General features: G+C 39.0%; 1 protein-coding gene across 2 annotated transcripts in view; it reads left to right on the top strand.

Annotated features, from left to right (window-relative positions):
• rab28 (RAB28, member RAS oncogene family) overlaps window positions 1-21,598 on the top strand; it is a 153,252-nt gene that overhangs the window by 30,276 nt on the left and 101,378 nt on the right. For both annotated transcript variants that reach the window (XM_043694681.2, XM_043694691.2), the window contains exon 4: window positions 6,868-6,997. In XM_043694681.2, the coding sequence (XP_043550616.1) occupies window positions 6,868-6,997 (130 nt within the window). The remainder of the gene's footprint in view (window positions 1-6,867; window positions 6,998-21,598) is intronic.

Below are 21,598 nucleotides of genomic sequence, written 5' to 3'. Positions count from 1 at the left end.
CTGAAGCACTGTTTATAAGTTTATTGTTGCAGTTTCCTTGGCAACAGGTTTTCAAGGGTTTAAATATGGATGTTCAAATATACAAATTTTGTGAATTTTGATGTGTTTGACATTTCCTTTCTGAACATAAGTGGGTAGCTTTAAAAATACACAGTCATGACAACTTCTGGAATGTACTCTTTTCAAGGATAAAATGATCCTGCTCAACAAAGGCAGTTTAAAAAAAATCTCAGATCAATTAATATTCTTAAAGAACAAAGAAAAAGACAGGAATGGTATTTCTAAGCGTTATTCAAAATTTATTTTATTTTATCCACTTGAGTTGAAGTCTTCCTGTTGAAATTAGTACGAATTATATCATTAGTGAACTGGTTAACTGCTTGCTTGACAGGTTTGCTTTAAAATGTTAATCTCATAAACCAGGCCTTTAGTGATACAGTGTCGGTTTTGAAGACTGTCAAGTGAGGTCTGACAGAGGATTAAGATAGTCCACGATTTAACATTGTCAAACAGGGCTTTCTGCTAATTTCTCCTGGATTGTTACTTAAATCTTGTGTAGACCTTGTGGCAAGTATTGACACTGTCTTAAAGGGTTTGGAGAGGTGGAATTAGCTGTGAAAGTGATCCAAGATAAGTGAGCCAAAATAATCAAGCATAAGAAGGTGCAAGAAAACCCTGATTTTTTTTTCTTGTCATGTTGGCAGTGTAAAAATAAAAGACCCAAATCCTCTGGGGAAAAATATACATTTCTTGTGCAGTACATACTGGAGCTTCGAAATCACTTCTTCCCTTAATGTAATGCTGAATATTGCAAAATGGCTGTTTTATAGAGGCATGATTGCTGTTGAGCATTAATGAATTTCAGTGATGGAAAATGGGACGTTAAATGTTAGTGTGCTGTCATAACATTGAAGTATGTGTGCCTGTTTTGAGGCTTGTGTTTCCTCTGCTTACCAGGAGTGACAGAACATTGAGTGGTCCTAAAATATATGCGATTTTGGCATAAGGGGGAGAAACAAAAAAAATGTTCATCAGAAAAATCTGGATTATTATATAATAATTACAGTCTGGAAACCAGTTATTTTTGAAACTTTATTGCTGGAACAGCACAGCAGGTCAGGCAGCATCCAGGGAACAGGAGATTCGACGTTTCGGGCACAGGCCCTTCTTCAGGAATGAGCAGAGAGTGTTCAGCAGGAGAAGATAAAAGGTAGGGAGGAGGGACTTGGAGGAGGGGCGTTGGAAATGTGATAGGTGGAAAGAGGTCAAGGTGAGGGTGATAGATCGGAGTAGGATGGAGGCGGAGAGGTCAAGAAGAAGACTGCAGGTCAGGAAGGCGGTGCCGGGCTGGAGGGATCCGGCTGAGACAAGGTGGGGGGAGGGGGGATGAAGAAACTGGTGAAGTCCAAGTTCATCCCCTGCGGTTGGAGGGTTCCCAGTCGGAAGATAAGACGCTCCTCCTCCGACCGTCGGGTTGTTGTGGTTTGGCGGTGGATGAGTCCAATGACCTGCATATCCTCGGTGGAGTGGGAGGGGGAGTTGAAATGCTGTGCTACAGGTTGGTTGGGTTGGTTCGTCCGGGTGGCCCAGAGGTGCTCTCTGAATCGCTCCGCAAGTAGGCGGCCTGTCTCCCCAATATAGAGGAGGCCACACCGGCTGCAGCGGATGCAGTAGATGATGTGGGTGGAGGTGCAGGTGAATCTGTGGCGGATATGGGAAGTTTCCTTTGGGGCCTTGGAGAGAAGTGAGGGGGGAGGTGTGGGCGCAAGTGTTGCACCTCCTGCGGTTGCAAGGGAAGGTGCCGGGAGTGGAGGTTGGGTCGGTGGGGGGTGTGGATCTGACAAGGGAGTCGCGGAGGGAGTGGTCTCTACGGAAAGCTGATAGGGGAGGGGAGGGAAATATATCCTTGGTGCTGGGGTCTGTTTGGAGGTGGCGGAAGTGACGGCGGATGATGCGCTGTACATGGAAATTGGTAGGGTGGTAGGTGAGGACCAGTGGGGTTCTGTCCTGGTGGCGGTTGGAGGGGCGGGGCTCAAGGGCGGAGGAGTGGGAAGTGGAGGAGATGCGGTGGAGGGCACCGTCGACCACGTCGGGGGGGAAATTGCGGTCCTTGAAGAAGGAGGCCATCTGTGTTGTACGTATTTTGAACTGGTCCTCCTGGGAGCAGATGCGGCGGAGACGAAGGAATTGGGAGAATGGGATGGCGTTTTTACAGGGGGCAGGATGGGAGGAGGTGTAGTCCAGGTAGCTGTGGGAGTCGGTTGGTTTGTAGTAGATGTCCGTGTTGATCCGGTCGCCTGAGATAGAAACAGAAAGGTCTAGGAAGGGGAGGGAGGAGTCCGAGACTGTCCAGGTGAATTTGAGGTTGGGGTGGAAGGTGTTAGTGTAGTGGATGAACTGTTCAACCTCCTCGTGGGAGCACGAGGTAGCGCCGATACAGTCATCAATGTAGCGAAGGAAAAGATGGGGGTTGGGGCCAGTGTAGTTGCGGAAGATGGATTGTTCCACATACCCTACGAAGAGGCAGGCATAGCTGGGGCCCATGCGGGTGCCCATGGCTACTCCTTTTGTTTGGAGAAAGTGGGAGGATTGGAAAGAAAAGTTGTTCAGGGTGAGGACCAGTTATTTTACCCAGTTAATTCACATCTTTGTCCTTAATAAATAATGATGCTAATCATGTTTAGCTGCAACATTCTCATTTCTCTTTTATTTCCATGTCACTTAATCACATTTCTCACGCATTCTTGAATGTTGATTTTGGTTATTGCTTCAATCGCTATTTCTGGCAGTCCATTCTACAGTCTGCAGTCTCTCTGTTTTTGTTTTAATAAATGTATATCATGCTTTGTCTCCAAAATCTGTTAACCTCATCTGATATCTGTAATCCTTTGTTCCGGATGGTTCAATCCAAGGAAACAGACTGTTTGTTTCTATCATCTCTGGCACAATGCTTTTTGACTTTGAATACCTCGATTGAATCACTATCATCTCTTCGAAGTAGCAAAATGTGCACTAACGTTTCAACTTTCTTTGGTGTTTGTTTTCTTTATAGTTATTGAAATCCTAGGTGAATCTGAATTGCTGTCACTGTTTTAAGAATTCTTCCTGCACTGTGGAGACTTAGATGTAGTGCCTCACCTGTGATTTTAGTAAAATTTTGCTTGAATTCATGTCTTCATCTCCATTTAAAAAAAATTCTATAGCTTTTGCCATAAATCCTGGTTATGGCCGTAACCAGTTGAGCTACTTTTAATAAATTGTGAACTGGTCTATCTAATTTCCCCTGCAATTCCATATCTTCCATCTTTGAGTAAAAATGCTTTTAATGCGTTGAAGTCCTTCTGCCAAAGGTTTACCAGTATTCTCTTGCAATATTACTTTGGTTTTCAGTGTGATTTACTATGCCTCCTATTTTAGTACAACTCCCTCCAGGCCTGTGTGAAAATCATTAATGTCCTTGATGATCAGAAATAGACCATTGTGGAACACAGTTAACCGCTCTCCACTTTGTTCTTTTTTAATTCTTGCTTGTCTGTCTTTTCCCTGCTTATAACTTTTCAAATTTACTTTTTGCTGTGCTGTCTTAATTCTTGCTGTATGTTATTTGTGTACTTTGTGTGTCTTGACCCTTTCTATTTAATCTTTGAGTGCCGTTATTTTTCTTGCTTTCTCCTATCATGATTTAGATGATTCCTTAATATTATAATTTTTGATTGAGCATAAAACATTAATTTGTATCATAATAGTCCATCATATTCATGGTCACATTTAGTAGTGTACAGGAAAAAAATGTTTATATCCATATGTGGAGAAAAAACAATCTCAAAAATCCACCAAATTTTAGTGGGAAAGTTTGAGAAAATGTAAGCTTGATCAACAGATATAATAAAACAAAACGGTTCATCATGAATCAAGATGTTCAGTTCCCTCTTAAAATAATTAAAATAGAGAATTCACTGAGCAGAACAAACTTAGAATAATTTAAGTACTGTGAGTGTCTATCCAAGAGGCATTTAATTAATAATAACATTTTTAAAGTGCAAAGAAGTGTTCTATACTACTGTGCATCCCTAATTAAGCATAAATTGACAGTATATCCTTTGGGGAGTTAAACATTGCAGCCCATTTATGAATTACAATATTTAACTGCCAGCATCTCTCACTGGTCCACTGGATAAAAATATACTGTATTAGTGTGTTTTTTTTTGCCTTGTTTTTGACCAACTGGATGTTTATAAACTGCATTCACAAACAGTATCACAAAAAAACCTTTCTTTGTATGGAAGCTGGAAAGATGGAGTGTAATAGTTTTTATACAGTGGAAGACTAAACATTCGTTCATAATTATGACATAAAATGGAATTTCTGAAATGGTGTGTGGTGTTATTTGTTTGTGAGATGGGGCAATAGTGGGTGAAGAAGAGATTTTGGGCGGTGGATTTGGAGTTTAGGTGGTTGTCTGTGTCTGTTTGTAGGGTTGTATGTGAACATGCATTAGCACCCATACTTTTCATCTCCACCTTCATTGGGCTAGCCCACTCAAGTAGCGTGAGAGTATAACTCCCATTTCATTGCATTAAAGCACAATCAGTTCTGTATCTAGGGATAACAATCTAAGAATTTTATTAATACAGTGGACAGTATGTTTATTACAAAAGAATAGTGATTTAATAAGTATTGTCAATTGCTGAAAATGCTTTTTTTTAGAAAGACTGTGTCCAGTCTGTATCTTAGTACAGTAAATTAGATTTTTTACTGAATAACCTTTGAAAAAGACACTTCCTGGTGCCTCTTTCAGTAGAGAAAAGAATAACTTGAAGTGGTTCAAACTCTGATAATGCAAATTCAACACGTTTATTTTCATGTGAAGGTATGTCAGTTTTTATGCAATTTATTGCGCAATTATCCAGTACAATTTAGTTTTGAAAATGGGATATGAGAATAATTGACAAGAGCCAACACTTATTCCCCATATCTGCCCTTGAAATATGGTGGTAAGATGCCTTTTTGAAATGCTGCAGTCCCAGCTGGTGTAGTACACTTAGACTGCTGTTTGGAAGGAAGTATTTTAAGAAAGGAGCAGTGATTTTTAATACCATCATTACAGACTGTAAAACATAAGTCATGCTCAATGTAACTTGGGTTTAAAATTCTTCAATCCTTTGCATTGCTTTGACTGATTTCAGGTGAATTTTGTTTTAAACCAGCACAAGCCAGTGAACATTCTAAACCATTGTACTTATTTTAACATTAAGATATAACCTTAAATCAATCAAAATACTTTTAAAAGTAAAACTACTTTATAAGTGGAAAGCACATCAGTTTACCTTTTAAGAATTCTAAAAAGAAGCATCAAATAATTCCACCTGCAATTGCAACTACATTCAATATTGAAGAATTTTCCTGATTGCTATACTTTAACTAGAGCTGGGTTATTGTTCTGAAGCTTCCAAGATTGATTGCTTGTTTAAATCACAAGAATATTTCTTTGTGGAGATAACAAAATTAAGTTTTTAATCTCTGATTTTGTGTAAGTTATGGTATCTTGATTGTAATTAGCAGGCTGTATCTTTTTTTTTTCGATGTATGTTAACTGAGAATGAAGCACTTTGTGATTCTCTAAGGGTATTGCCCAAATTACTAAGGTGCAGAAAGAGGCCATTCAGCCAGTCGTGCCTGCACCGGTTGTTTACCGCATGCCAATGTCTTGCCCTTTACTCATATCTTTGTAAAGCATTTCTGTGGAAGCAATCATCCAATGCCCTCTTGAATGCCTCAATTGAATCTGCATTCACCACATTTCCAGGCAGTGCATTCCATGCCCTAACCTCTCGCTGTATGAAAGAGTTTTTTTCTTGTTTTGCACATCATTTTAAATATGCTGTCTTGTTCTTTTCTCTTTTATAAGTGGGAACAACTTCTCCCTAAATTATCATTAATAACATTGATACTGAACGGTAGCTTAGTGAATTTCATTGGAATATAATCACAACTCTTGAATATTCTTACATTTTAAACAATAATATATTAGTGTGGAAAAGGGAGAAGACACTGTTGGATTCAGTATGGAGTATGTTAATATACACATTTGTTTAATTCAATAAGATCTTTTCAGGTCAAGTGAGGTGAGATTGAGTCTTTCTGGTCAGTACTAATCAACCACACAAAAGATGTTGAATGCTAAAAAGCGTGTTTAAAGTAACATCATCTCCATTGTATCATGTGTCACAATGATTTGTAAAGTCTGACCAAAATGGAAAGTTAATGCTAAAATCTAATTTTTCATGATGCTATGAATGGTATGATAATATTCTTATATTGTAATTAAGTTACAGTAACTATTCAGGATTTTTGAATGTACATTAACATTGTGGATATGAAATGTGTGGCATTCTGCAGTGAATATCTTTTACTTTTTTCTCTTCACATTTGAGGGGATGAAATTATTACTTTTAATTAATGATCCGTTAAAGAATCTGCAAGTTTACTGGTGAAAATTGAGACAGTATAATGAAAAAGTCATATGTACATATTATTTCATTTGTTCATCTGTTGATCAGCAATGTCTGCATTATGCAATACAATATTGAACATTGTTTTAACAATTGTGATCATAATGCCATTAAAATACTATGGTTAATCCCATAAGAGTACTTTCTTTAAAAGTCTTTGACAGATCCCATGTTAATTATTGTTACCGTAATATTATTCAAGGAGAATTACCAAAAGCTGAAATTGATAAAATGCTCATGGTTTATCACTAAAGTAAACTTGTATAGGTCTAATTATTATATTTGTTTTCTTGCACTAGAGCTATTACTAATATTACTTTTGAAGTGTAGTTTTATTGTTTTCATTCTTCCTCAGGGTGTCCTATTAGTCTATGACATCACAAACTATCAGAGTTTTGAAAACCTTGAAGACTGGTATGCCGTAGTGAAGAAAGTAAATGAGGAATCTGAACTACAGCCTGTAGTTGCATTAGTTGGAAATAAAAGTAAGTCATTTATTAACTTGAAAAGCATTTTTTTAATATTGTGAATAATATTCAAAGTTATTTTAAGACTATTCCACTATGTATTGAGTAGTATTTGTTGCCTTTAAATACATAAAATTGATAGTCAGGAAAAGGCTTAAAAGGCTCATGTATGCCTGTCTACCATCAACTAATGCCTCCCACTTAACTGATTCCTTAGAACTCCTTTCTTCCATGTTTCAAGAAGTGTTTTTTTGTGTACTCAACTTTCTGGATCAGTATCACTCCATCTCCCTTCTAACTGCCAACTGATCCTGAATTATTACCTTTTTGTGTACCTGGTATCTACAGTACAGCGGTGAAATAAAAACCTTTTCTTAATTTTACCGTAGATTAATATTTGTTTTTATGACCTATAACCCTTTATGTTTTCAAGTTAAATAGTTTGCTTTCGTATCCTAAATTAGTATTTGAATCATGTGTTCTGGCTCAAAGATAGAAGACAGAAGGTGGTGGTGGAGGATTGTTTTTCAGACTGGAGGCTTGTGACCAGTAGTGTGCCACAAGGATCATTGCTGATCCCTTGCTTTTTGTCATTTATATAAAGGATTTGGATCTGAACATAAGAGGTACAGTTAATAAGTTTGCAGATGACACTAAAATTGGAGGTGTAGTGGACAGCGAAGAAGGTTACCTCAGATTACAACAGGGTCTTAATCAGATGGGCCAATAGGGTGATGAATGGCAGATGGAGTTTAGATAAATGTGAGGTGTGCATTTTGGAAAAGCAAATCAGGACAGCACTTATACACTTAATGTAAGCTCCTGGGGAGTGTTGCTGAACAAAGAGATCTTGGAGTGCAGGTACATGGTTCCTTGAAAGTAGAGTTGCAGATAAATAGGTCAGTGAAGAAGGCATTTGGTATCCTTGCCTTCATTGGTCAGAGCATTGAGTATATGAGTTGGGAGGTCATGTTGCAGCTATTGAGGACATTGCTGAGGTCAGTTTTAGAATACTGCATGCAATCCTGGTCTCCCTGCGATAGGAAGGATGTTGTGATACTTGAAAGGGTTCAGAAAAGATTCACAAGGATGTTGTCAGGATTGGAGGGTTTGACTAATAGTGAGAGGCTGAGTAGGCTGGAGCTATAATCCCTGGAGTGTCAGAGGCTGAGGAGTGACCATATAGAGGTTTATTAAATCATGAAGAGCATAGCTAGTGTAAATAGACAGGTCTTTTCCCTGAGGTGGGAGAGTCCAAAACTAGAGGGCGAAAGTTTAAGGTGAGAGGGGAAAGATTTGAAAGAGCTCTGATAAGCAACCTTTTCATGCAGATGCTGTTGCAAGTATGGAATGAGCTGCCAGAAGAAGTGGAGGAGGCTGGTGCAATTGCAACATTTAAAAGGCATCTGGATGGGTACTTGAATAGGAAGGGTTTAGCAAAATACGGACCAAATGCTGGCAAATAGGTGGGTTACTCTTCAGAGGGCCAGTGTGGACTGCTTGGGCTGAAGGGCCTGTTTCCTCACTGTAGGGAATCTAATCTAATCTAATCTAAAATAGGACAAAATGAGGTTAGGATATATGGTTGGTATGGATGGGTTGGACTGAACGGTCTGTTTCCGTGCTGTACGTCTTTGTGACTCCAATCCAAATGATTCAGTTGCTTACCATTGTAACTTGATTCTCGAAAATTAAAGTTCTCCTGATCAGTTTTCTATCACGTTTTCTGGCACATCATTTGTGGTACGGATAGCATGTTCCAGAATTGGATTTACCTATCTGATGAAGTCTGAAATCTGATAATTACTTGGTAACTTCTTGAAAATTTTATATATGCACAATGGATGCTCTAAACACCTTTTCCTGTGACTGAATATGCAACATAGGATTATTTCTTGTTACATACATGCTTATTATTGTCTGCAGTAAATCCATTAATTTACGTTAATATCCAAAATAAAATCTACTGTTCTTTGTATTTGGCCTGTACGTTTGGTTTAATTTCTGTTCTTATCAATGTGAAGTAGTTTCATATTGACAGCAAGGTACATTCTGATCTTTTTAAAGCTCCCTATCTGTGTTGTGCATGGATACTTGAGAGACTGCTTTGGTTTTAGAATTTTCTCATTCCGTTTTTCTCTCTACCTGCAAAGGTTCATGTCCCTTGGTGCCTTGCCAAGTTGCCATGTTTTACTTTTGGACTGAAAGAGACCAGCTTGTCAGTGCAGCTGTTGTAAGGGGATTATTCTCCTTGGGCAATCCCGAGTGTTTGAGGATGACTTGCTTTCATTCAGGTTTGATTGAACTTAGCAGACATTTCAAAACCAATGAACAGTCTACAACCCCGACCAGATGTGGGGCAGATGGTATTTGAGTGGTCAGATAAACTAGTTGTTTGGAAGTTTATGTGTTCTCTATGATGCATTGACTTCACCTCTGTCTGTTTCAAAGTCCCTATTACTGTCTTCCTGATTAAATTCTGTCCATTTCAGTTGATTACAAGTTGGAACCCCCATGAATTGGTGGGGTTCATTTTGTTTCCATGTGGTGAGGTCAGCGCTGCAGCCCCAGCAGTAGTTCCTGTAACGTATTGGCTTTCCTCAGGTGCTGGACTTACGCTTGAAATGTCGATTCTCCTGCAGCTGTGATGATGCCTGACCAGCTATGCATTTCCAGTACCACACTCTTCGACTTTCCTCAGGTGCAGGATATGATGCACTTTGTACATGCCATGTTGAGAGGACCATATCATAACATAACTGAGTTTATGAATAGAAAAGGCTTCCATCCCATCAATGTGCAAGTAATCTGTGATCATCAGTTGCACTTGTTAGAAATTTGTTTACAGTACCTTTTCAGCTGCCATGATATCTTCATCCTTGAAAACACTTGTGTTCCTGTTGCGTTTGAGGGACCAACTATTTGATAAATGGTTACTGAGGGTCAAAGACTATGCTCACCAGCCATGGCTGATGGTTATGTAATCCCCTAACTGTAATGTAGATACAGTGTAGATACAATGCTTTCCATTTTTCGATCAGAGCCATGGTACAGCATATGACAGGCCTCATGAAACTGAGGTTTCACTGCTTGGATCAATCTGGGGCACAACGTACAGTCCAGACAGAATGTGCTGCATAATCCAATATGCTGTGCTTTGCACGGCTGGAGCTGGCAAAAGGGGAATATGATGGACATTGACGAGCTTAGAGCTTAGGAGAAGTATTTCAAGGAGGATCGTGAGGACACTGAATGGGAGGAAAGATCATCGTCTGCACGATAGAGCATAGAAGCATAGGATGCTTCTAGCCAGAGAGGACTTAATTGACACCGATATCAGTCGAAGACAGCTGGGTACAATGATCATTCATTGACTGTAAAGTGTTGGTACTGGACATGTGAGTAGCATGTTTCTGTGCTGAGAGGCAAATGCAGCTTCTGATTGTTTGCTTGATTTCAGTTCACTTTTAATGTTGCTGAATAAAGTTGAATGTTTTGATCTGTTTAAAGTCTTCCTTATTTGTGATGGTCCCATATTGTGCGATGATGAGATGCTTGGTTACAGTGAGTTTCTGGGAATGATTAACAGTTACTTAAGTGGTTCTAAGAGGAAATGTGGCTAAGGACAGATAAGGCGTGTGGCCTCATGCATAAACAGTGATTGGAATGGAAATGTGCAGTTCAATGTGCAAGATTGTGTCAACCATGCCACCTATGTGTCAAGAGCAGTGTTAATTTGTGGCTGTTGTGCCACCATGTTGACTGTGAAAGGCAACTCTAGACTGCCAGTGCTTGACTGATTGCTTGGCCTGAAATTGCAGTACATCCCAGGGGTGATGAGTACTATTCCCTACAGTGAGTGAGAGAATTGGGCTAGCATCAGGCAAAGGGAATGCATAGGAGCATGGTACATTTTGTCAATTTCTGGTAAGATTCAACCAAAATTCAATCAAAGTACAAAGACCAGTTTAAGACTGATCAATACCTAAAATAACCTAGTTAACATTGTGGAGGAAAAGTACTCTAGAATTATTCATCAGAACTTTGGATCGATGAGGCAGGTCAGAGACTAGGAATACTTCCAGATACAACTTCAACTAGCAGAGTATTTTCCCCTGATTCCCCATGCCTTCAGCTTTGCAAGACCTCCTTGATGCCACACTCAATCAAACGTGGCCTTGATGTCAAGAATAATCAGTCTTACCTCACCCTTGGAATTCAGCTGTTTTGTCTGCATTTGGTCCAAGGCTATAATGAGGTCAGAAACTGCGTAACCCTGGCAAAACCAAACTGAGTGTCAGTGAGCAGACTTTTGCTGAGAGTACTGCTTGGAACCATTACTGCTGACACTTCACTGATGATAAAATAGATTGTTAGGGTGGTAACTGGCTACATTGGATTTGTCTTGCTTTTTATTCTGTGGGTCTGGAGACACATGTAGGTCAGTCTAGATTCGGACCTCAGGGACATTAGTGAACCAGATTGTCATAAAAAATAATCTACATGAGTTTCATGGTCCTTGTTCAATTTTTTTTATTGCAGATTTAAAAAAAATTTTTGAATGCACATATCATTGTTCAAATCCAGGTCCCTCAGAACATTACCAGGGTCTGTGGTTTACACAGTCTATTACAATTGATATTAATTTGATTGGCCTTTTGTTTATAGAATGCGTTTGATTTTCCTTCATTAATATAGATGCCACATTATCCAGCAGCGAGTTTGTACATCCCTGGACACTATGGGCAATTTAGCATGGCCAATCCACCTAACCTGCACACCTTTGGACTGGGGCGGAAACCCATGCAGAATGTGCAAACTCCACATAGACAGTCGCCTAAGGCTGAAATTGAACCCGGGTTGCTGGCACTGTGAGGCAGCAGTGCTAACCACTGAGCCCCTGTGCTGCCCTTGAGCCACTGTGCAGCCCTATGTGAAAAAGGTGCAAATGAGGATGTTAATAGAAAAAAATGGGTCTGATCTGCTAAGAGCAAAGTCAACAAGACTTGACATATGGTAACTTGGCAAAGTTTGATCAACATAGCTGAGAATGGTTTAATCAAAAAGTAAATTTGTGTCAATCTGTAAATAAGCAGATTAAAAATTACTGTAAATGACAATATGAAGAAAAACATTCCAAATAGATAGGATGCAGTTATGAATTTCTTTGTAAGTTTACAAATAAATGAATCAGCCATAACCTATTAAAGCCGATCATATATATTTGTGCAAAAGTTGAGTTTCTAAGATTACATTTTTTATTCAACAAGTAGTCATTTTGAAGATATTTATATGGTAAAAATTAAGCATCATGAAACTGTCAAGATCTCTCTTTCTGGGATGGTGGGGTGGAGATAGTGTAGAATAGGATGGGAAATGAGGAAAACATTTGTGCTGAAGTCAGTAGTTGTACCCAAAGCAGGACTTCAGCATTTGGAAACATGCCAAAGATTGCTAAACTAATTTGAGACAATACTCTTGCTTTCTAATTCAAAAATTTTGCTGTAGGTTTATACTTCAGTCAATAAATCTTATTTTATGTAAGATAATTTAGTACTATTATATGGTATTTAGGGGATATCCAAGAGCATTCTGTGCTGTTAAAGCTATTTTGTAATGACATGCGATGAAGATTAAATCTGGAGTTGATAGGTGAGAGGAAAATTTGTGCAATTTAGAACTAGTGTATAGAAGTTGAATGGAAGTCAAAAGCTGATTTAAACTTTAGGCTGTGACAAATAATTGGTGACTTATAATGTTCAGCTTTTCCTCTCTCCTTGCTTTCTTCCAATGTCAAAAATTAAAATTGTCTCTGAAATCTTTGCCAAGTTATTTTAAGCAATGTTGTATATTATAGAATGGAAGTCAGTACTTGCAATCTGGGTTCTGATTTGCTGCTTGACATGCAGTTAACCTTTGACCTCACGCTACATCGTTTCGTCACCAAGCTGAAATTCTGCTTACTTAAGACACTATTTATGGCCTTGAAAATGCCCCTTATGAGGAGAATGATGTAGTATGTATTACCTTGTATAATAACCCACTATTTTAAAAAAAATCAATTTAACAATGCCACAAGAAATCTACTGTTTCATTTATATGTAGACTTATCTTGTTTGTCAAAAGCTTATGGATATGATATAATGACAAACAAAGACAAAAATTTGGGGATGACAGAGTTAATTTGGATATATTATTTTAGATGCAGCTTGGGAAGCAAACATTTTATTGCATAACATTCAGCAAAGTTGATATTGTGAATAGGTAGCTATACCAACAATTCATTATGTGGACAGGTCTTTTTTCATATTAAGAGAGGAGATGTTCCACACAAATACTTGACTTTGTCAGATGCAAGACATTACTAATGCTGGTCCAGAAAACCTTTCTGATGAACTTTCCCCAGACTTTATCATTTTAAATTATTAGCATGGTCAACTCCGTATTGCCTGAAATTTTTTGTTCACAACACATTTTTGATATCATCAATTGTACATGGATTAATTGATTTGGAAGCTCTAATAAAAAAAATCTGTAATATGCGTAACTGGTTTAGCCTGTTTAAAGTCTTTGAATTTGCTAATTAATTTATATTGTAATTTATCTCTGTTTAATTGTATTTATTAATAATGTTTCATGTAAACTAATATCCTTTGCTAGTGGGAAAGTTTACAAGAAGTTAATTGAATTAATAGAAATTATTTTTTAAGCTTCCTGGAATTAAAAAATATAGGTTGTTCATAAAGAATAGTGTCTTAATGTCCGACCATTATATGTTGCTCTTCTACAATAAGGTTATTTTGGAATGATAGCACATGAATTTTGTATGAAATTATTGATTATTTTGTTCTTCCAAGTGCTAAACTCAAGGCAATTAAATCATACATTGCTCAGGGCACCACTGTGATTTTAACAATTATCATAGTTGCATTTCAAGCATTATTAACTATAGTATCTAAATAGTAACAGGCCTGTAAACCCAAGATCTATGTAGTAAAGATGCCATTCAATTAGAATTTGTGATATTGTGCAAAGTTGCTTAAATCCAACATATATTTTACTCAATGGAATTATTTGAAGCTAAGTTTGCAAGAAAATGATAATGAGACTCCCGAAACTCTCTTTTTAAGAAAGCAAAGTTCCAGATTTAAGTTTGAACAGTAGCATTAATTGCCAAGGAATTGTGAAAGATTTTATTTTTAAATCAGCTTTGCAATTCATTTTTAATAACTAAAGGCGTAAGAATTTAGTGTCGTAGAGTCATAGACACGTGCAGCATGGAAACAGACCCTTCGGTCCAACTTGTCCATCCCGACCAGATATTCCAACCCAATCTAGTCCCCCTGCCAGCACCCAGCCCATATCCCTCCAAACTCTTCCTATTCATATACCCATCTAGATGCCTTTTAAATGTTGCAATTGTAATTTGTTTTAACAATTTGTGAAATGTTACTTAGCAAGTCTGCATGAATATTTGTTCCGGGATATTTGTTGATATTATCTTGATGTTTAATTATTATGTACTGTTGTAGAGTGGCATTTTGCGGCAAATGAAGTTCCAGAATCAGCAATGTTTCTTTTGGAAATGGGTGAAAAAAATAATGTACAGCATTTATCAGTTTTAACTCTTTTTGATAATACTTCAAATTTTGTGATACCATGATGTACTAACAGGAATGCAGAGTACTGGGTGAATGGTAAGATTCTTGGGAGATCAGATGAGCAGAGGGATCTTGGTGTCCATGTAATAGATCCCTGAAAGTTGCCACCCAGGTTGATAAGGTTGTTAAAGAGCATACGATATCTTAGCTTTTATCAGTAGAGGGATTGAGTTTCGGAACCATGAAGTCATACTGCAGCTGTACAAAACTCTGGTGCGGCTGCACTGTGAGTATTACGTACAGTTCTGGTCACCTCATTATAGGAAGGATATGGAAGTTTTGGAATGGATTCAGAGGAGATTTACCTGGATGTTGCCTGGTATGGAGGGAAAATCTTATGAGGAAAGGCTGAGGGATTTGAGGCTGTTTTCGTTGGAGAGAAGAAGGTTGAGGTGACTTAATTGAGACATATAAGATAATCAGAGGGTTAGATAGGGTGGACAGTGAGAGCTTTTTTCCTTGGATGGTGATGTCTAGCATGAGGGGACGTAGCTTTAAATTGAGGGATGATAGATATAGAACAGATATCAGAGATAGTTTCTTTACTCAGAGAATAGTAGGGGCGTGGAACACACTGCCTGCAATAGTAGTAGACAGGCCAACTTTAAGGGCATTTAACTGGTCATTGGATAGACATATGGATGAAAATGGAATAGTATATGTTAGATACCCTTCAGATTGGTTTCACAGGTTGGTGCAGCATCAAGGGCTGAAGGGCCTGTGCAGTGCTGTAATGTTCTATGTTCTATGATTAAATGGCAGGATAATCATAGAATCCCTACAGTGTGGAAACAGGCCATTTGGCCCAACAAGTCCACGCAGACCTACCATGTCACATCCTCACTCATTCCCCTACCCTATTACTTTACATTTGCCCTAATGCGCCTAACCTACACATCCCTGAACACTATGATCAATTTGGCATGACCAATTCACCTAACCTGCACATCTTTGGACCGTGGGAGGAAACCCATGCAGGCACTGGGAGAATGTACAAACCCCACATAGATAGTCGCTCGAAGCTGGAATTGAAACTTGGTCCCTGGCGCTGTATGGCAGCAGAACTAACCACTGAGCCACCATATTGTCCAATAGTATTAGTGCTGAGATTATTGAAGGATCTTATATCCTTATATGAGAGAAGCATAAAATTCATTATTACTCATTCATATTATTTGAAATAATTGCGTTTCTCTAGACAATCAGCCATCTTTTAAAGTCATTCAATGTCCGTTAATGTCAGCCAGTTCAACATGGGATCCCCAAGACAAAACGCTTAGCCTAGTTGGAGTCTGTGTCAGATTTCTTTGCTTTTCTCACCATCTGATTTGAAATCAGACTCCTTAAGTGTCAAATGACCTTTCTCAGTAGATTTATAGTAAACATAAATTAACCCAGGTTGCATGGGAGCTGTGTATGTTATAATTTATGACTCTGAAGTGGGTTAGGGGCTCTGGTTATCTGTAGCTTCTACGTAGGGGTATGAATTATCAGGCACCAATGTACTTCAGATGGATGAATGATTTCTGCTGCTGAGACGTGGAGATGCTAACCAGATCTACTCACAAATAAAGACTAATAACACTTATTTTTAAACAGTGTTCATGACAGATGAGTGTGAGGAGGAGAGTGGATAGAGTCTAATTAAGAATGTTGACTGTATGTGCTCTTTAGTTGTGATTGATTAGTACAGGAGTGCTATCTCTACACACGGAAATGATGCTGTGATACATTGCTAGGTGAAAGGTTAAATCTCAAAGCATGTTTTAATTTGTATGCACTGCTGTTGGTAGTGATGCATTAGCCTCAAACTTTACCGTGATACCATTTTCTAAACCTATTTCTGCAATCTATTTATAAACTTAGTATAGTGGAATACAATTAATCTCCCCAAGGACAGCAGCAGGAGGTAATATTTGTATGTTTTTCTTTTGCATATATGTATTTTAAAAGAAATATGGCCAATCCAGTAGTTAATAAATAGCTCTATGGCACTTCATAAATCTTTAAACTTTTATTAATCATTATTCCACTGAAAAAATTAATTTGGATGCCTTTTGCAAACAGTAGCCGTGCTTTTCCATACCTTGAATTTTGGACCTTTTGCAGGATGTTTCTCATTTGTTGGCATACTTTTACCTTGACATACAAATTTACTGAGATAAATATTCTAGTGCCAACATTCAGTAAGAAGCATGCATTTTTGTGTGTGTGGAGGAGAATTACTTCTTCATTTTCTCCTTTCAGGTGTTCATTTTTCACTTTCCTTGCCTGTTTTCTGGTTGATTGATTTTAAAAATCACTTCTTTTAATCTGTCCATTTGGTCAACATTAAAATTAACATCCGTGCTTTCTCAAGAAGCATTTCTTCACTACATCATATGTTAAAGGTATATTTCATTTTTTTTTGTTTACAAACAATTGTTTCTGTCATCTCCGAAAAGATGTTGATCTAGGGGAGCTAGAATTAGATTTAAATTAATGCCTAAACTAAGGAAAGACAACTCTGGTTTCTGTTTCTGATTGTTGTGTGGTGCCGCTCTTGGCAAATTACTCCAGGATCAGGATTTACAGTAATGGTTCACTATCTTGCCAGAGTTAACACTTGATTAAGGTTCTGGAGATAAGCCTTACTCCTGAAAATGTATAAGTGAACACTTTGAGAGAAGTAGGGAGGGTAAAGACAATAAATTGAAGGGAAAATACTATTTTTGCTTTATTTGGGAAAAAGTAAACTCTGAGACTTACTGATGTAAACTAATATTATTTTAGAAAAACTTAATTTTTGATATGGGAGCACTTTACAATTTAAACATGGAACAATTTCCTATTTAGTTTTATTGGAATTGTATCCTCCTGTACTATTTTATTTGAATTATAACAATGCATAAAGAGGCCATTCGGCTCATCGAGTCTGCACTGACACTCGGAACAGCATCCAGCCCAGACCCACCCTATTCTCGTAACCCACATTTACCATGGCTATTTCACCTATCCTGCATATCCCTGGACACTATGGAAAATTTAGCCTGGCCAATCCACCTCACTTGCACATCTTTGGACTGTGGGAGGAAATGAGAGCACCTGGTGGAAACCCACATTGACACTGGGAGAATGTGTAAATTCCACAAAGACAGACACCTAGGGCTAAAATCAAACTCAAGACCCTGGCGCTGTGAGGCAGCAGTGCTAACCACTGAGCCACCATGCTGCCCTTCGTTGCTTTTAGTCTGAACCCAAGTTCTGGTCACCTGCCTTTTTAATACTTCATCTGATTATAATCCTCTGACTTAGTCACTGACACTGTTCAGGTCCAAGCTTGAGGAATAGCACCTCTTCTTTTGCTTTGGCACCTTATAACTTTTGTAATTTAATATTAAGTTAAACAATTTCAGAGAATATGTACTGACCCCTTTTTGTTGGACAGAAATTGTTTGTAATGATTCTGCTATTCATATTGACATTCACATGATTCTGCTATTCACAATAGACCCATCTTTTATTTCTTTATTATTTCCTTCCCCACCCATTTTTGACCAATGTCATCATCCCTTTTGTTAACACTTAACCTGTATTACCTTTGGTTTTATTTCAGACATTTCCTTCTGTTGTTTTGTTCCTTTCCTCCATTTCCTAGACTTGGTACTTGATTGCAACATATTGCAACAACATCTCTAAATGTTACCAGTTCTGAAGAAAGGTCATTGACCTGAAATGTTAATTTCATTCCTGTTGCAATAAATGCTGCCCGACTTGTTGTTTATTTTCAGCATTTTCTGTTTTATTTAGGATTTCCAGCAGTATTTGGCCTTTGTATATCATCTGTATTTGGGTAATGCAGTCATTGACCATAAGACATAGGAGCAGAAATTAGGCCATTCAGTTCATCAAGTCTGCTCTGCCCATTCAATCGTGGCTGATTAAGTTTCTCAACCCCATTTCTTCCCGTAACCCTCATTCCCTTGATACTCAAGAAACTACCTATCTCAGTCTTAAATACACTCAATGACCTGGCCTTCACAGTCTTCTGTGACAATGAATTCCATAGATTCACCATTCTCTGGCTGAAGACGTTCCTCCTTATCTCCGTTCTAAAAGGTCTTCCCTTTACTCTTAGGCTGTTCCCTCGGGTCCGAGTCTGTCTTATCAATGGAAACATCTTCCCAACATCCACTGTGTCCAGGCCATTCAGTATTCTGTAAGTTTCAGTTAGATCCTCCCATATCCTTCTAAACTCCATCAAGTATATACCCAGAGTCCTCAAATGTTCCTCATATGCTAAGCTTTTAATTCCTAGAAACATTCTCATGAACCTTCGCTGAACATGATCCAGGGTTCTTCCTGAGATATAGGGCCCAAAGATGCACACAGTACTCCAAATGTGGTCTGACCAGAGCCTTATAGAGCCTCAGAAGTAATGCTTGCAGGTGTGTATTTTGCTTCAACTGTATTTTTTTTGTAAATATATTTATTAGCAATTTTTTTTAACTTTACAAACATATAAAATTATTGAAAAAAATCACAAATATCAATATAATAAAAAGAAAAAAAACACAAATTACAATACAACTACTATTTACTAATTACCAACCTACTTTATAATACAAAGCAAACCCTAAAACTGTGCAAAGCAACACCAAAAAAAAAAGAAAAGCAAAAAAAAACCACAAAATACAGAACAGCTATGCTCGGTGCAAGGCTCCCAAACAAAGCAACGGGAGCATTGCATACATACCCGTATTAACTTGGGAGACCCCCTCCAGGGCTTGACAAATCTAATCATCCTGGTTAAACAAACGCACTAGTTAAGATAACTGATAAATCTATATCCAAATAATTCAGGTAGGGCTGCCATGTCCTATAAAAATTGTCTGTTGTGTGGTGCACCATGTTTGTGAAAAAGTCCAAGGGAATGTGCTCCATAATTAATTTCTGCCACCCCAGCAAGCCCGGCGGGTTCTCAGACATCAGAATATTTTCTCGTGCACAGTGTGCAAGAATATTAAATAGTTTCTTCCCATGCCTGTCTAAAGATGGTAAATTTGGTAGACCTAAGAGGAGAGATATCAGGTCTACTTTGACTTCAGTCTTCAATAGCCTCTTTATCTCTCCCGCCACAGCGCTTCAATAAACACGGAGCCTGTGGCATGTCCAGAAGCAATGGGTAAGAGGACCTACACTTATTTTACATTTGGGGCACACTGAAGATGCCCCTTTTTTAAACTTCGTCAGACGGTCTGGTGCCAGTTGAGCCCTGTGCAGAACTTTTAACTGCGTAGCGCATGTCCTGTTACAGATTGAGATCTTTCGAGTATTCTCCCATATGTTCTCCCATGTTTCAGAAGAGATCTTCATTCCCAGCTCTTGCTCCCAGACCTCACATAAACGGTTAATATCCTGCCAGGCCCTGCCACCCAGCAGGCGATAGAGAGCACTAACCGAAAGGGTGCTTGTGGAGCGTAGCAACATCCTTTCTGTATCGGGCTTAGTGAGAAGTGTAGTCTTCTTCTGGATGAAATCCCTAACCTGAAAAAAACGGAAAAGTTCTCTGCTGGGCAACCCGTATTTGTGGCTCAGTTGCTCAAAAGACAACGTAACCTCCCCCTCAAACAAGTCTCCCAAACTAGAAACTCCTCTCGCTGCCCATAGTTTGAACCCTGAGTCCATCATCCCTGGTCCGAACCCTGGCATGCCAACTATAGGTGTAAGTGGCGAAGTCTTGGATAAACAACCCTCACTCTGACGCATCGCCCTCCATGCCTTGACTGTACTAATGACAATGGGGTTCCAGCAGTGGTCCATAACTGTCCTCATCTTATCCATGAACAATAGGTTAATAAGAGGGCATTTTGCTTGGGAGGCCTCAATATCCAGCCATGTTGAGTTTGGATCATTACCTACTCAATCACAGACAAAGGACAGCAGGGAACTCAATTGATACCTTCTGATGTCTGGGAAATCAACTCCTCCCCCGCCTTGAGGCAACTGCAATTTAGTAAGTTTGATGAGGGGCCGCCACGATGCCAGACAAAGGAACTAAACCACCCCATAAGCTTCCGCAGCGTTGACCTGGGAAACATTATAGGGAGCATACGCAAGGGATAAAGCAAACAAGGAAGAACATTCATCTTAATGAGAGGTATTCGGCCCAACCATGAAATTGGAAGAGCCTCCCAACTCTGGAGCTCTCGCCTAATATTGTCGAGCAAGTGAGCAAAGTTAGTCCAAAATAACAGATCAAACTTGGGGGTAATAAAAGTGCCTAGGTACCGGAACCCTGCCCGTGACCACTTAAAAGGGAACTTAGGGCCACCTTCAACTTCTGGCACATCCTTAAGGTTCCCCAAAGGCATAGCCTCCGATTTTGCAAAGTTAATCTTCTATCCTGAAATAGCCCCAAATGAATTGATACATTGTATCAACTGGGGTACGGAGGTGATCGGGTTCGATAAAAACAGAAGGACATCATCCGTGTACAGTGTCTTCTTGTGTGCCCTCGATCCCACTTCCGGAGCGGTTATGTGGACGTTCTGACGAATAGCCTCTGCCAGTGGCTCTATCACCAACGTAAACAACAATGGTGAGAGGGGGCAGCCTTGCTGACTACCCCTACCAATTGTAAAATTCCCAGACTTCACCCGTTGGTGACGACCACGGCCAGAGGCTGACGATATAAAACCTCCACCCGCCTAGCAAAGACTCCACCCAACCCGAACTGTTCTAAGACATAAAAAAGATGTGGCCACTCCACCTGGTCAAATGCTTTCTCTGCATCTAAGGAAATCACCAACCCCTGAATCGATCGTTGCTGACAAACTTGGACCACATTCAGCAACCTTCTAATATTATTAGAGAACCTATGGCCCCTTATAAAGCCTGTCTGGTCCTTTTTAAGAATATGGGGCAACACCCCTTTCCAATCTCAGCGCCAGGATCTTGGACAGAATCTTGAAGTCTG

Source organism: Chiloscyllium plagiosum, unplaced genomic scaffold (genome assembly GCF_037043375.1).
Source record: "Chiloscyllium plagiosum isolate Xiang-an unplaced genomic scaffold, Cpla_swu_hap1 HiC_scaffold_1, whole genome shotgun sequence".
In the NCBI taxonomy this organism is placed as follows: Eukaryota; Metazoa; Chordata; class Chondrichthyes; order Orectolobiformes; family Hemiscylliidae; genus Chiloscyllium; species Chiloscyllium plagiosum.
This window is presented reverse-complemented; position numbering and strand designations above follow the sequence as displayed.